Source organism: Struthio camelus, chromosome 28 (genome assembly GCF_040807025.1).
Source record: "Struthio camelus isolate bStrCam1 chromosome 28, bStrCam1.hap1, whole genome shotgun sequence".
Lineage (NCBI taxonomy): Eukaryota > Metazoa > Chordata > Aves > Struthioniformes > Struthionidae > Struthio > Struthio camelus.
The window spans coordinates 654,432-667,085 of NC_090969.1; the positions used below are offsets into that span (position 1 = coordinate 654,432).

General features: G+C 54.9%; 1 protein-coding gene across 5 annotated transcripts in view; it reads right to left on the reverse strand.

Annotated features, from left to right (window-relative positions):
• The window catches only part of IKZF4 (IKAROS family zinc finger 4), a 36,334-nt gene extending 24,094 nt beyond the window's left edge, over window positions 1-12,240 (reverse strand). Inside the window, exons 1-2 of one of the 5 annotated variants that reach the window (XM_068921140.1) lie at window positions 12,115-12,240; window positions 1,002-1,056 (exon numbers count right to left, since the gene is read on the reverse strand). In XM_068921140.1, coding sequence (XP_068777241.1) covers window positions 1,002-1,041 — 40 coding nt within the window. In that variant the 5' untranslated portion in view covers window positions 1,042-1,056; window positions 12,115-12,240. Of the gene's footprint in view, window positions 1-1,001; window positions 1,418-12,114 lie in introns of those variants that run through there. The other 4 variants (XM_068921143.1, XM_068921138.1, XM_068921137.1 and 1 more) reach the window with 4 other exon arrangements.
• Window positions 12,241-12,654: the final 414 nt, after the last annotated feature.

Below are 12,654 nucleotides of genomic sequence, written 5' to 3' on the forward strand. Positions count from 1 at the left end.
TGAGGTGTTTTTATGCTGCAAACGCCAGTTCCCCAGAGATAAGAACAAATCCCGCCAAACTAGCTTTCACTTATGACCTATACAGGCTACGGGCCAGGTTTCTATAGGCAACCAGCTAGTCTATTAATCCCACCGGTGCCCCGGAGGACCCTTCTGGAGGTGGTCACACAGGAAGCGACAGTGACAGGCGTTCAGTGGTTTCGACCCACGACACTGCAGTTCACGTCTACGCGACCCTGCTGGTTACCGAGCGGTCTGGTAAACCAACAACTTCCATCATTAACATTTAGGTCAGTCCCACACTGCCTCCCCCTCTCCCTGCGGACGTTTCACGGTTTTACATTTGGAACTCAGCCTGGGTTTAATCTTAACATACACTAATAAACAATAGCGCTGGGCTTGGCAGGGCGCATAGCTGAGATCACCTATGGGGGTCTTAAATATCACACTTTTTTGGAGTTGGAAGTTTGGCACAGCGCTTTCGTTGTAGAGACGAGCAGGACTGAGGGGAGAATAAGATACCCGTTTCATTAGCGCACCCAGGGAGTCCCGAAAGGACGACGAGCCTCCCCCAGGACGCTCCAGTGCCGGGACTGCAGTCATCACGAGAAATACGTTTTCCTTTCAGCTGGCAGCAAAGCTTGAAATCTCACCTAGAGCCGGTGAGCCAGCGTACTGACAGCCACGCAACAGACCCGCGTACGAACAGACAAGCACAAGAACTTCCGTGCAAACTTTCAAGGATCAGCCTAGGAAGGGTTTTTGTTTTGTTTTGTAACTACCTGTTTATTATGCCAGGCATTAACCCTCCTCAGATACTTAGTGGAACGTGCTAGGTGATCTGAATATACTCCTTCAACGCTCAGTCTGTAACGGCAACAGCAGCAGAGCCTTGGGGCTAAGCAACCTAACACAGGGCAGCTTAGACCTAGATGAAGATGCTGAGCACCCTGAAGCGTTAGCAACCCAAAATATCTGACAAAAATCAAGATCAGACATACCAGATATGTAAGATCGTCCATTACAGTCTTCTATATCCATCTTTAAGGTACTTTGCTGAAAGAGAAAGCAGAGCTCAGTCAGAGTTAGCCTCGAGAAGCTTCTTGGACACTCCTCCTCCAGTAACGCTGCTGAGCAGCTTCTCGGCGCGGACACGCTACCCACCCCAAGTTTCTTGAACGCAGCTTTGCAATGTTGGGCTTTAACCATCAGCACTGACTTCATCGTCAACCCCAGCGGGACTAAATTTACACTCTCCCATTAGAGAGATGCTTTCTAGGCATTCCTCTCAGAAAGCAGAGGCCAACATTAGCAACAGCCGTTATCCAGAGGTCACCGCAGCGAAGCTATGGTAGCTCAGTGCCGCAGCAAACACGGAGCGTTTCACCCCGGCCTCCGCGCGCAGACCGCCGCAGCTCTGCCGCGTTTACCCGGCCGGGACCCCGCCTGTCAAACAGCGTTAGTCCTTACAGCCAAACGGGAGAAAAGCAGCTGTCAGTTCTCCCACGCATCTGACGCGGCAAAACCCAACCAAAACCTCACTGCTCCAGAAAGACAAACGGCCACCGGCGAGAGACGCGGCGGAGCGAGGCAGTCTCAGCCCCGAGCTGCTGCTGGGAACCGGCGCTCGCACAGCCGGCGAAGTCTCACTCGTGCAAACTCGCACGCGTCCGGCCGAAGCGTTCAGCTTCATTTTATCAACGGAAAGCGTTGGGTTTTGGGCAACGAGACTGAACGCTAACGCACAGCGCTCGGCTGAGCGGTCTCGCAGCAGCCAGCCCAAAGACCACACCAAAATAAAAGGGAAATCTGCCTTATATTTTGCTGCTTGGCACCCCGTAGAGATAACGAACACTTTATACATTCAAATGGCTTTTTATTTGTCAATTACATTTGCTGTTTAAAAAACAAAGTGAGTACAGTTCTGAAAACCTGAGTGCTGCTGTTTAGAATCACACCATAATTGGCAGTTGATACGTTCGGAAACGGAGCGTTTGCTGCAGAGAACAATTAAAAAAAGCGATAATTTGCAGAGATGAATCGTCTCCTTGAAAGGAGAATAAACGCGATTTGCAAAGTGTGAGCACACACACACAAAAAGAAGTCACGATATTAACTTTTCCCTCCATCTCTTAAACGGCCAATACACCGAAGAGGATTGATAAAGAAATGGGACTTTTTAAGGGGACTTTGGTACCTTTTTCAAGCTGAACGAAATCAGTCAATCTCTTCTGAGGGCACCCCTTTTAAAAGCAGATTTTCAACAATAACTGCTTCTTGAATGAACCGAACTAAGTTGTACAAGCATCGCTGCTGGCAAAGTACTGCTCGAGATAAAGACAGACACGGACGAGGCATATTAGCCTGGGCTAATTAACCCATCGGCTCTGACTACTTGCTTTATGTTAATTAAGAAAGAACGCTCTCACCATGCTCCACTTAACTAAAATCCTGACATGGGGGACTTGCTGGCTTCGAGAAGGCAGCGTCTTTTACTAGCTGGGCATCAGATGAAATCCGGTCCAGTCCCGGGGCGTTTTGCCAGCCCCGGCCGTCGGCCGCGTGGCGGGGCAAGGACCCCTCTCCGTCGCACCCGTCAGCGCGGGGGTGCTGCAGCGACCGGCGGCAGAGCCCCCGGAGCCCGCGCGGGGAGGCGGGCACCTCCTCTAACCTCCCCGGCGGCGACGGCACGCCGACTCACCACCTCGCTCCCGGCTCACGAGCGAAGAGGGGCTTCGTTCCCCCGCGACAGGCACCTACACGCAGCCTTCACGGGGACTGCGCGAGTTTAAATCAGTTGTAGGAGCCGCACAAAATGAAGCGAAGCGCGAGGCTAGCCCCGCACACACCCACGCTGTTCCCCTCCCTGCTATCTAGATCAAACAGACTAAGGATGACGCCTTCCCAGGACACCGAATTTGCTGTTATCCAGTTCTTCAGCCTGCACAGCAGAGGAAAAGCTGAGCGCTTCATAATTCCCCTTCCTATCCCACAGTGGCCATTAACTTTACGAAAGGAAAATAATTTAGGTTGAAACCTCTCTCTCTCAAGCGCTGGGTTACACAGCAACTGTGGTTTAAAATGCATCCTGCAGTTTTATTTTTGTTGAACCTGTAATTTTGCTTTTCTGCGTTACGCACACGCGCTCGGAGAGCCGTCTGCTTTGCACAAAGGGCATGCAACGTGCTAATGAAAATCAATTTTATTTGGAAAGCCCGCTCTCCTGTACTCTGCAGAAGGCCTTGAAAAATGCCAGATTTTGAAAAAAGACAAAGTGCCAAGACGCTGTCCCAAAGACGGCTCTGCGCTCTGAAGAGGATATTTTTGTAGGAACGAGGTAAATATTTACCCTTATGCCATTTTCAGTCAAGCAGCGGCTCAGTTCAGTACCAGGCGCTTTTGGTACCGCTCTGAACCATCGCTCCTCGCGCCCGTCGGCGCAACCGCTGCTGCCCGAGACGCAGCGCTGCTGCGACAGACGCAGCACCCGCGCAGGCGCCGGGGAGAGCTTCCCGGCACCCCCCTCCCCAAATCCCTCCCCTCCTTCCCTGGGCAGCGAGCAGCGCGTTTTGAAGGCTCCCGCGTGGTCCAAGGGACCCATTCAACCCTCTCGGGTGACGCCGAGAACAACCAGGACCTCAGTGTCTTCTTTAAACCACAGGTAACAGACAGTGAAGAATCAGCCCGAGAAGTTAATTTCCTTTAAAGTAAGCAGCTAATAATCAGCCAAACGCAACTGAGTTAAGGAGCCCGTCCTGCTACTCCTACTTCCTACTCACGCAAGCAGTCTCATTAACGGTAACGGGATGATGTGCAATAAAAGAGATGGATTCCCCGCTCCTTTGTATTTTAAAAGGGGACCCAGAGAAAAACATTGGGAGCGTTTCAGGAGCCCTGAGCCACCCGTCAGCAGTTATCTCCTCTAATTCCAGCAGAGCATAAGGCCTCCACAACCAGGAACTGTAACTGAGAAAAAAGAATCTACATTTGGTAAATACAGCACCTAGTGAAGCTATACAGCATCACGTGACGCTATAGCTAGATAGTAACGGTGGCCCATAATTAACCTTTGGCTAGCAAACGGTTGCGCGCTCCAAGAACCCTTTTAACTTTAGAAAGCGCCACAAAAAGACGGATCAGCTGGGCCGCCAGAGCCCTAGATCGCAACCTCCGCAACGCAGCCCGGGCGAAAGAGCATCCCTGGGAGACGGACGACTCCAAAGGCTGCAGCTGCTGCGCGCCGAGCTCGCCCTCGACGCCGCTCCGCGCCCGCGCTTGGCCCGGCAGCCTCCTCCCCGACTCCCTCTACAAACCGGTAACGCTCAGGGGTTGAGTCGCCGCCGGAGCGGCTGTAACGGAGGGAGCCGGGAGCACCGAGACCCCCCAACCTCAATGCGGACCGCGCCTGGGCTCGCTCGTCCTCGGGAGTCCAGACCCTCCTCGGACGGTGACGTCCTGCACGGCAGAGCCCGAGCCGAACGCACGGAGTTTAATCTTCCCTTCGCAAGGAGGTCCAGATCACGCAGCTTGCTGGGGATTCAAACCCGCGGCGCATCTTTACACCTGCAAAGGTGACGGAGCCCAGATCTCAATCCGTGGTCTTTCTTCCCAGCTTTCAGGTGTGATCATCGACTTGGGAATTAGGAACAGAAGCGCACTAAAATTAGAGCAGCGTGCCTTCAGAACTGCTCGACGCTCTCCTCCCTTCTGAAATAAGGACTTTTCCCCAAGTGACAACGCTCAGGGAAGAAAATTCCTCAGAACTAGCCCAATTAAGAAAAAAAAAAAAAAGCCTCCATCTCAGCATGATGCAATTTGTGAATGTCCTTTGCACTAATAACAAGAGAGGCTTCTGAAGAAAGCAAGGCCTGGAACGCTTTACCGAACAGAGAGAAGGGCTGGGTCTTTGTGTGCTTATTACTCAGATGACAGAGGAATTTAGAGATGGAAAAAGTCTCATTAGATCGCACCTAGCCTGTCCTTCCCCAGCCTGCAGGCTACTTTTAAGCGCCTTCCAAAACAGGGCTTCCATCAGTTGCCTTGGGAGCCAGTTTTTAAGTCCTATTGGTCCTGCGGTCATTAAGGAAGCCAGTCTATTTTCTTCCCCTCTTAATTTCTCCCCGTGGCTTCTAGTTATACCTCAAGTCTTGTGCAACAATTTTGCACACTCAGCATCGGCAGCGAGACACTTCTCCAACTCCAGATACCATGACTGCAGGAAGAGAACATGACATTCCAACCCAATTACACCGAGACATCTGCCAGATTATTTTTAAAATTACAGTATTAACCCCTAAAGAGGGGAGATACGCAGCTCGCACCAGACTCGCGTAGCGATCAGCCACAAACTTCAAACCCCTGCAGTCCGTCCCCTTCCCCGGCTTGCCCAGCACCCGGAGCTGACTTGCACGGCAGGGACCGTTTCTCCAGAAACACCCTGTTTGCAGACACCACGATTCCCTGATCTGATTAGGCCCTTGAGCTGCGGCGCGTGGAGGATCCTCGGGGAGCGTTCTCCAGCTTTCGCACCACAAAAACAACTAACAGACAGCACCAGCGCAACAAACAGCAAGAGGAGAGGAAAGCCTCCTGCTTCCTTGACTCCACCAGGCCCAATAACTAACCGCGAAGGGGGCAGCATCTGCTCTGCCCTGGCAGTAAACTCGCGGTGCCAGCTTACAAGGTCTACGCTGATCCCCCAGCGAGGAACACAGGGACAGCCACGGACTCACAGCACCGGGGTGCTAACGCACACTCACTTGAACCTTTCCTCCAAGGAGATCGAGTCTTGTCTGGATCGAAAAGCTCGTAGGGAGACTTTAGCGCTCGTGGCGTGCCTTGTGGAAACCTCGCGGAAAATCGCTGATGTCGTGGGACCGAAGGCAGTGCACGTTTCTGAGCTGTGCCTACAACACGAGCGGTTTTTCCTTTGGATTCCCATCGTTCTTATTTCCTCCTTAACATCCACGGCAGGAGTCTCAACGGAGCACGGGTACCCGTCGGCTCAAAGCCACCGGCTCGGCCACCCCTGCTCACAGCAAGGAGACAGAAGCTACAGCGCTAGGGAGACATCCCGACTTAAGAACAGAGCACTGCATGAGGCTTGGACTTACTGACGTGAGGGTACCCCGCGCCAAGGTCCCAGCCCCTGCTTGCCGCTACCGGCTGGAGTCGCACCGCTCCTGCGCCGGGTGGCACATTCCCGAGCAAGCTGCGCTCTCGCTCCCGTCGGATGGGGCTGCGCCTGGCCTTTCCGAGAGCCGGGTCGGACTCCCAGTTCCCTGCTGAAGGACACCTTGGCTCCGGGCTTCACGGGAACCGGGCGTCACTGCACGGACATCCCCAGAAGCAAACCGCCCGCAAGAGAGATGTGCGGCAGAGACACGGTCACAGCGAACATCTTAGAGCCTCCTGTCAGGGTAAGAATTAGTAAGCGCTGCAAAGGTCCCTGCAGTTTCTCTTTCCCAAACCATTGTTTCCATTAGCTGCACTTTATTTTCCAACATGAGGACTTTTTTTCCACCTTTGCTGCAAATAGACGTTAGCTGAACGAACCAGCTGCTCAAAAAAGTTTGTGTCATTGGAAACGCTTCAAAACCAAGCTCAGGGCAACGGCTTTCTTTTATTGAAAACCCCGCATCTTGCAAGTGTCACTGATTGCAGTGCCAAGAGAGTGGCTTGCAGAGCACCACGCGTGTGCTGATGTTCTGTGGCGGCTGGCACCGCTAGCTGATAGGGCAGAGCCTCGCTATGCCGAGGAAGACCACATTTAAAGCGATTCAACAGAGTCAGAAGTAAACGGACCCGCCTTTCAAAAGCAAAAATTAAGGCATTGTGACATGTTTTATCCATTATAAAATAGTTCCCATTGTTTCCATATTTTGAAATGCATTATTTAATAAGATGAAGTGTCATTTCTAAAAAAATAATTCAATGCAATCCTCCATCTGGAAGGACAGCAGCTGACAGCTACTCATTGCTGAACTGGGAAGAGATCCTTAATTTTCTTGGACATTTATAATAAAGGCTACATTTGAAGGAAGCAATGCTATGTAACAGTGGCGGGATGGAGTAAACAAAAATATTTTTAAGTTACTGCTTTAGGGATGGGAAGAAAAACTTCCCATGTTCCACTTGTAAACCACTCATACTGGAGGTTTATCGTAAGAGCAAAGCTAGTCTTTTGCCTCTCAGCAGCATCATAAACCATAAAGACGAGTTCAGTACCCCCCCTGCAAGCAACCCCACGCTTTATTTCCCGAGACGCTTCCAGCCCATCTCTTAGCTAACTCCCACATTTGAGGTGCTTTAAACCAAGAACTGACCAGATGTGGATGCAATCTCTGTCCTTTTTATAAATAAAACCAGTGCATGATAAAACAGGGGAAGAGAGACACAAACCCCTTTGGAGATCCAAAGGCAAGCGCTGAATCAGTGATCAAAAACGAGTCCAGCGATTTACAGGTAAAACACAGCCCTGTCTCCCACCGAAGCTGAGACGCTGGTTTTTGCTAATGCACAGGAAAAGCTCCCCCCGGACGGAACTTCTCCCAGAGCTAACGTGACAGATCACGACGCTCGCCCGTTCTTTGGTATTATTTTATTTCAAAGCCTACTGATGGAAAAAGCGCTATAAAATAGCGTAATGTAAAATTGCTGATGTTAAACAGGCGCCTGAGATTCAGCTACTTCAACAAAGTTTTTATTCAAAGCACACCGAGGGCCATCTTCCACCATGTCTTTGTTCAGCATCTAAATCCATGTTGTGCCCTCTAGGCATCACCACAATACGAATAAATAATTACCACGAGCAACTAAGCTGAACCTACAATAGATGAAAAGACGTGCTACGTTTCATGAGACTCCCCTGGCAATGGAAGGAGGAAAAAGAAGTCACTTCTTCAGCATTTACCTAGACAGACTCACAGACAGATACATTCCTACCAACAATATGAAAGAGACACTGACCTTTAAAAATAGAAGCCAGGCTGCACTTTTGAACACTACAGTTCTGTGGCCCAACTTCACTAATGACACACACACACGCGCTAAGTGGAACTGATCCACTGAGAACAGAAAAAAAAATTAATCCGCTCCTGGATGCACGCTCCCTCCTTTTGCTTGTCCTGCGTTTGCTGCCTCCTTCCCCTCCGGTGACCTTGGACAACCCCAGCTCCGTCCCTCGAGCTCGGAGACCACGTCTGTGTCTGTGGTTCCCGTAATTCTCTTCCCAGAACGCAGGCTGCTGCTGTGTAAACAGCCCGCGCCGGCCAGACCAATGCCCCTCAGAGGAATTCATGCTTTTGGGCCTAGCAGTTCGCCTAATTCCCCTTTTCCCATCTCCTCCGAACAGGGACACCTTTACAAGGTCTCCAAAGCTCAGCCTTTCACGCTGGCTAATTGAGGCCTCTCAGGTTTCCTTGAGTCCTTGGAAGCGAAAGCCAAGATGAGGCCAAAAATCGTTATCCCATCTCTGCTGGGTCTGTCGCCACACGCACCAGCGGGGCTGCGCGCCGGGAGGACAACCCTCACCTTTTCCTGCTGACAGCCCCCAGCCCGGCCACATCTCCACCGCGCAGGAAAGACCGCAGCGCTGTCCGCCGAGACAGAGGAGCACGCGCGAGCGATCCCCAGCTGTCAGCGAGCAGGCAGAGGGTGGGACCGGAGAGGCTGTGACGCTGTTGGCGCGGGTTAGCAGGTCGAGGGGGACATCAACCTTCCTCGGCCTCTGCCCGAACTGTTAACGCACACGGTCACAAGCTATTTTGTCTCTACCGGGACCTTAATACGCAGCGAGAACCTATCTCCAAGCTACTCCTGGACAAACCTGGCTTTGCCACTAGCGGACCCTGAGCAGAACGCAGAGACGGTGCTTGCCTGAAGCTTTTTAAACACCTTATGGTGAGAGCTGTATGCTCCCTTGGCTGCTCACTCCTCCTCCACCCTCAGCTCTCTAAAGCGCCAAGCGCCAGCCTTGCCGTACACCTGGGCAAACCAAGGCACGCGCAGAGGCCCAAGAACACATGCGGCGGCAGAGCCAGGTCCACAGCGCTCAAGAAAGTCTCGCTGTTTTTACAGCGCAGGGCCGGCACATGAGGATTTCTAAGCCAAGCAGCCCACATCCCCTCCCAAGAGCTGAGACTCAGCAAGGAGCAACCATGAAGCAGGCAGAGAACAAGTTTACAGCAGAGCTGCCAACAGCAGCTTTTGGTCCAAGGGCTTCTCTCCGCAGAGCTACTGCTGCCTCTTCACATGATCTCTCCTGCCTTGCTAGGATCCCTCTTCTGCAAGCACCGCTGGGGCAGCAGGCGCGTTAGCAGAGCATCTGCATAAAGCCCTTTCTTGGGACTGCGGGAGGCCCCAGATCCGACCGCGGTGGAAACGACCGCGTGCTGCCTAATCAGCCCCTCGTCCCGGAGGGTGACACAGCTGTGGAGTTTTCTGGTGTCTTCACAAGTCAGCACTCCCTGTCTGAAGTGCTTAAAACCTGTCTGGGTCTGAAAGCCCACCAGTACCAAACAAACAAAACAAAAAAACGTTATTAGCACTGAGGTGCCATTCAACAGATGACAGACGAGTTCTTATTCTCTACAGGCAAAACGAGTTGAAAATCTGTACTACACCTCTTCTCAGGAGGCATTAAACAGAAACGAAGTCATACAGCATCTAGGACACTGTCTCCAGACTTTGGGAAACTTGTGCCTGATCTCCTACTCCTCCCCAAAGGCTCTATGTGAGCTAGTGGAAAAGCATATTCCCCGTGTCTTAGTTCCCTACCTGCGCAGGGAGGATAACGGTACTTCCTCCTCAGAGGCTTGGAGAAGGTTTCCGGGACAAATATTTCTGCAGAACTGGTAACGGGGGACAGAAGTAAGTACTTCAGAAATACCATTTGGGTCACATGAAGGATGAGGATGAACCTTACATCCAAGTATCCCTGTAAATCAGCCATCTGAAGAGATCAGGCTCAGTATTCACGGACTACTCGGGAAAACTCCATCCAGAACCCAAGAGCTAAACTACCCTCTGCAAAGAGGTGCCTACAGCAACCTTAACCTCAGAGCCACCAGCTCACGCAGGTGCATTACAACGGCGTATTGCATTTCACGATCACGTCACCCTAAAGTAAGACAATGTGCCACATATCTGCCTGCGCAGTTCTCGGAAAAGGCTTACTCCACAAACCCAAATGAAACACATTCTAAAACATCGCCCTCATACAACCTGACATTCCAGAAAACAGACACGGAAAAAGGAAGAAAGCAGGCCGAAACAACTCCACAACAAGGACAGCTAGCTAGAGCCCTCCAAGGAACCAAATATAAGAGAATTTAAAAAACAAAAAACAAAAAAACTTCAGTGGTGTTTCTAAAGCTCCAAAATAAACCGGCTGCCAACGCTCCTCCCTGTACCCGGGGCCACATCAGCCTGCAAACACTGTCATTCAGGTGAAACCTATTGTTTCCAAGAAATGTCATTTCAAACAACTGCGCTGCTCGAGAACTGGAGGTGGCATCTCCCGAGCCCCCTTTCCAAGGATAACCGTCAAACCTACGAGGTGAGGTCTATTTTGGATATCTCTGCTTTCCAGAGGAGGAGGCAAGGCACCTCCCCGCTCCCTAATCCTCCGGAGCTGCCGGGTCCGAGGCTGCAGCCCTGCAAGGGAGGGCGGCAGGGAACCCCCCTCCCCGCCTCCGGGCACGTCCCCATCTCGCAGCCCCGCAGCCATCCCGGCTCTGCAGGGAGACCCGACCCCCCCCTCATCCCCCCCCCCGGCACAGACCCTGACACCCGCTGCCACGGCGGCCCCCACCCCGCGCTGCCCCCAGGGGGTCCCACTGCTCCCCAAAAAGCCGCCTGCTCCCTGCCCCCCATGCCTGCAACACAGACCCCCATCCAAAACTGTGACCCCCCCATCCAAAACGGCCCCCATCACCCAAGACCCCCCCCCACCTGACACACGCTCAGCCCCTTCCAAAACACAGGCTCCCCCACAAGATGAAGATTTCCCCCCCCCAGTAGACAGAACCCCTCGGCCCCCCACGGTGGACCCCCCCCATCCCAGCAAGCCACAGCCCCCCCAGTGCCTCCATCGCCGACTCCCCCAGCCCAGAGAGACGGCCCCAGCCCGACTGCCCCCATTGTGCTCCCCCAAACAGCCCCCCCAGCTCAGCTGCCTCCACCCCACACAGACCCACTGCCCCCAACCACCCCCAGCCCAGACAGCCCCCCCAGCCCAGTCACCCCCCTTGTCCCTTAGCCAGTTACCCCACGACAGCTGCCCCCACCCCAAATGGGCTCCCCAACTGCCCCCCTGGCAGACCCCCCCCAACTCCTCCTCACTGCCCCCACCCCAAACAGACCCCCCCCATCCCAAACAACCCCCCCAACTGCCCCCCAGGCAGCCCCCCCAGCTGCCTCAATTACCCCCACCCCAGAGAAACCCCCCCACTCTTACTGCCCCCACCCCAAACAGCCTCCCCTGCCCCAACTGCCCCCCTCAGCTGCCCCAGTTATCCCCACCCCAGACAGACCCCCCCCACAACTGCCCCCTCAGCTGCCCCAATTACCCCCACCCCAGACAGCCCCCTACTCTAATTGCCCCCACCCCAGACAGACTCCCCCACCCCAAATGCCCCCACCCCAGACAGACCCCCCCCACCCCAACTGCCCCCACCCCAGACAGACCCCCCAATTACCCCCACCCCAGACAGACCCCCCCAGCTGCTTCTACTACCCCCACCCCAGACAGACCCCCCCACCCCAAATGCCCCCACCCCAGACAGACCCCCCCAAGACAGACCCCCCCACCCCAGACAGACCCCCCCACCCCAAATGCCCTCACCCCAGACAGACCCCCCCAAGACAGACCCCCCCACCCCAGACAGACCCCCCCACCCCAAACGCCCCCACCCCAAACAGACCCCCCCAAGACAGACCCCCCCAAGACAGACCCCCCCACCCTAAATGCCCCCACCCCAGACAGACCCCCCCACCCCAACTGCCCCCACCCCAGGCAGACCCCCCCACCCCAGACAGCCCCCCCAGCTGCCCCCACGCCGGGCGGCCCCCCCCCGCCGCCCCCGACAGCGCCCCCCGCCGCCCCCCTCTCACCGGCGGGGGCTCGGGGAGGGCCCCCCCGGCCCAGCCCGGCCGCGGGGGCGTGGGGGTGCGGCGGGGGGGGGGGAGGCTCAGCGGCTCGGCGGCGGCGGCGGCTCCATCGGCGGCGCCTTCACCTGCGGAGGGACCGGGCCCCCCCTCCCCGCCCCGAGCCACTTCCGGCCCCACTGCCAGGAGACAGGCGAGCCCAGCCGAGCGCCGAAGCCGTCGAGCCGCCGAGAGGGGGGCGCCGCCGACACCATGGTCCGGGAAGGGGGGGGGGGGCTCCCAGCCGAGCGCCGGGCGCATCGAGCGGACGGCGGAGAGGCGAGGGAAGGGCAGGAGAGCACCGAGAGCGTCGAGTCGCGGAGGGGGGGGGGAGCGTCGAGGGCATCGATGGGCCCTTAGGGCTGTGCTGGGGGGGAGGGGGCTCCATAATCGATAACCGATAGTCAGTAATCGATAACCGATAATCGATAGCCGATACCGGCGGAGGCGGGCCCGGGAGCTGCGGTTCGGCCTTCACCGCCCCGGGGCCGGGCCGGGCCAGACCTG